General features: G+C 37.9%; 1 protein-coding gene across 1 annotated transcript; it reads right to left on the bottom strand.

Moving 5' to 3' along the window:
* Positions 1 to 253: 253 nt before the first annotated feature.
* LOC145034594 (uncharacterized) lies at positions 254 to 1,213 on the bottom strand. The gene has a single exon (XM_078983039.1). It carries the CDS (start codon positions 1,196 to 1,198, stop codon positions 464 to 466), a length of 735 nt encoding a protein of 244 aa, XP_078839165.1. The 5' UTR covers positions 1,199 to 1,213; the 3' UTR covers positions 254 to 463.
* Between the last annotated feature and the right edge of the window lie 2,598 nt (positions 1,214 to 3,811).

Below are 3,811 nucleotides of genomic sequence, written 5' to 3' on the forward strand. Positions count from 1 at the left end.
TAGATGGTTGTTCACAGTGGGACATCAAGTCTCACAATATGTAATATTAGGTGCTCTTTTGGGACTCGATGGCAGTAGTATCACTTAATTACGCTGGTGATATATTCAGATAATACAGTATCACAAAAAAATGTTGTTTAAACAAGTTCTGTCGAACCCTTGTCGAACCCTTTTAGAGTTCATAAATCATGAAACCAGATAGACAGTACATACGCATGACGCATAATAAATGTAGATTTTCATGCAAGAAACGTAATAAGGTTATAATTTAGAATTAATAAACACACAAACAGTTGAAATTCATCAACATTTTTGGAATAACATTACAAACGTTACTGATGCCGCGCTTTAATGCATCTACTTTTCATAAAATAACAATACGCTCACGAATGCCTTGTTATAAATCTTATTATCCATAGGCATGTACGTGTAAGGAACCATTGTCCATTATGAACGGACTTTTTCACGGCATATAGCCACCATGACCAGCGCCTTCACCACTCCCACTACCACCACCATATCCAGCTGCTCCATGCTCACCACCACCGCCTCCACCTCCTCCTCCTGAACCACCACCACCACCTCCTCCTCCAGAGTGTCCACCATGTGATCCTCCAGCACCTCCTCCAGCACCACCACCAGTACCATATCCACTTCCTCCAGCAGCACCACCACCACCGGATCCTCCTCCTCCACCACCACCACCACCATGTCCACCTCCACCACCGGCTCCTCCAGCACCACCGTATCCACCACCGCTTCCAGCTCCTTCTCCACCACCATAACCGCCACCATGTGCTCCTCCTCCTCCTCCACTACCTCCTCCGCTCCCACCACCTCCGCCTCCACCTCCAGCAGCGCCACCGCCATACCCTGCACCACCGCCTTCACCAGCTCCAGCTCCACCTCCAGATCCAGCTCCGTGTTCTCCTCCAGCCCCATAACCACCACCCCCTCCACCGCCACTACCCCCTCCACCACCACCGCCTCCGCCTCCTTCTATAACACCATGAGCGTAGGGAATACCCCCTCCAGCAGTCAAGAGAGCTCTAGTTGCCACACTCATGCCCACACCTAATAGCACCAAGAAAACCACACTTAAAGTTCTGTGAACAGCCATGGTGATTGAAAGTGATTCTATCCCAAAACTGTGAGTTGCTTGCAATTTCTCTGAAATTGGTTGCCTATATATAGGCATTGGGTAACTAGAGGTTCCAGGAGCAGTGGCCTAACCATATGCAAATAAACAATAAAATAAAAGCACTCTAGCTCATGACCCTACATAGTGGACGTCCAGTTCAGAAATACACAGCTACAGTGTGATCTATTGGATATGCCTTCTGCTGTTTCCCACAATTTGATCATTCTATAATCGAAGTTTCACTTTTCCGAGTTGCTGGAGATATGTAGAGCGTTTGAACCTAGTACATGTATATTTCTCCATGCATGTAAGTAGGGCACCAGAGCTTAACAATCATTTGATCATCGTTGCATGTCGTACAGTCGTAGTAATACGTACGGATGCACAAAGCTGCCTCTCGAGCTCCTTGATATGAGCTTATGAAGTCATTTTATGGTTGCTGATTATATAAGTGATACTAGCTAATTAATACATAATGTTTCTTAATACCAGATTGTATTGTGTCATAAATTCCTAAGCTTTATGAGGGTATATCACAATCGCAATGATCAGCTATATATCTTTAACGGAAATGGATTGTAACATATTGCACACGATATTAAAAATCCTATGCTCGATTAATTTAAATGGATATGATGTCGTAACTAGAGGTGGTAAAAATTGACACGACACAAAACCCGACGCGAAATAAACGAGTTTGGGTAAGATATTTCAACCCGTTTAAATAAACGGGTTGACACGATACGATACAAAAATTAAACGGGTAAGGTTAGGGTTGAGAATTTCAACTCGAATATGACTCGAAAATGACCCGTTTATTTATATGCAAATTTTTTGAATTATTTAAATAAACTAAAAGATACAAAACCAAAACCATAGTTAAAAGAAAACATTTGAATTGAGTTTTTTTGTCATCAGAACTACCCAGTCTTTTTCACCACTCTCACATCCTCGCGACCTTTTCATCCGCCTCCCCAACTCTCACTGTTTTAATTTTGTCATCAGAACTTGCTATGAGTTCATCTATTCTGCCTCCAAACTATTAGTTTTTCCTCTTTGCTTACCCAACTCCTACTCTTTTAACATGCTTAATCTTTTAACCTCACATGACACGACATATTTCAAGGTATAGCCCTAACCCGAAACCCGACACGAACTCGACACGAAAATAAACGGGTTGACACGACACGTCACGTTAATTAAATGGGTCGGGTTAGGGTCAAGCACTTTCAACCCGTTTAGTGTTTCGACACGACACGAACCAGACACGACACGACACGATTGCCACCTCTAGTTGTAACCCTAAGTTTGATTCATTAAAAATCTGGAAAAAGACAAATCAAATTAATCTCATCAATCCTTTTCCAAAATTTAATAAAAATGTATCAAAATCACTAAAATAACCAAGAATTTTGCAAATGTCATCTATGAAATTAGAATTAGATGCCATCTGTGAAATGACGGCGTGTCATATACGAAAAGGTTTATTATTTAAATGAATAATCAAAGGCACTTTCGAGTTAGGATTTCGCAGATGTTATCTGCAGAATTTTCTGATTCCATTTGCGAGGATATTGGGTTTTCTCAGTTCTCATCTATGAAAATGTAGTGAGATTTGAGAAGTTATTCCTCAAATCTCATACGTTAGTAGATGTGATTGGAAAGACTATATTTTATGAAAGAGACTGTATTTTGCTGTCATATGTACAAGAAAGTTAGATAATGGTAATATGGTATTGCCAAATCTGACATCCATACAATGACTTTAATGGTCATATTATAAGATCTATGTTTTTAAGATCTATTTTTTTATAGGTGCTGATTCGTACACATCAGTTTTTAGCCATACATAACAATTTGTGTTTTATACATTTATACTGTACAACTCCATAAAGCACAAATTGTTGTGTATGACCAAAAATTGTTGTTTACGGATCCTACCCATTTTTTTTTATCTAAACTTCAACACATCTTCTATGTCTGATATAGTTTTTCTGAGAAAAAACATGACTTAAAATTTTCCAAAGATGCCAAATGTATAACTGTTAGGCTCTATTTCATTGTTGCTAATATCGGTGGTTCATGAGTCGGAAGATGATGAATGTATATTTGTTAGGCTTTTTGTTAAAATCTAAAATATAAATTTTGTTAGATATAAAATTTCTTTGATTTATTAAATTTGGTCAAACTGAAAATAGGTTTCGAACATAGATCTAATATGAGTATGTCTTTCTAACATCCTACAATGAAGTTTGTAGTAGAGATAGTTGATGAAGGTGATGCTAAACACTTGAAAAAAAGGTTATTCAACTTAAGTTTTAACAATTGTACATTTGTATCTTAAAAGGTTGTCAAGATCGGGATCTTACCTAAAATCATTTTATGTTTTGCAAGATCGTAATCGTAAGAATGTATCGGGATCGGAAAATCCTACCAAATTAAACTCGTATTCGAATTTCTTGTAAGGTCTTAGGTGTGCAATATATATTATAACTTGATGTCGATTAAGATGTCAATATGGAATCAACTTTAACTTTTTAAAAATGACTCATAATTTTTATTGTTACAAATCGTAAAAATTAGGAAGAAAACATATTAATTATAAAAAGAAACAAAATCATTATGATCTAAAACTAAAGGCTTAAGATCACAAATATGATATCATGAATG

Source organism: Lactuca saligna, chromosome 3 (assembly GCF_052625555.1).
Source record: "Lactuca saligna cultivar CGN05327 chromosome 3, ASM5262555v1, whole genome shotgun sequence".
Lineage (NCBI taxonomy): Eukaryota > Viridiplantae > Streptophyta > Magnoliopsida > Asterales > Asteraceae > Lactuca > Lactuca saligna.

What these genes read in the sequence shown, in the direction of transcription:
- LOC145034594 (XM_078983039.1), bottom strand. Translation starts at nt 1,198, where the DNA reads ATGCCTATATATAGGCAACCAATTTCAGAGAAATTGCAAGCAACTCAC.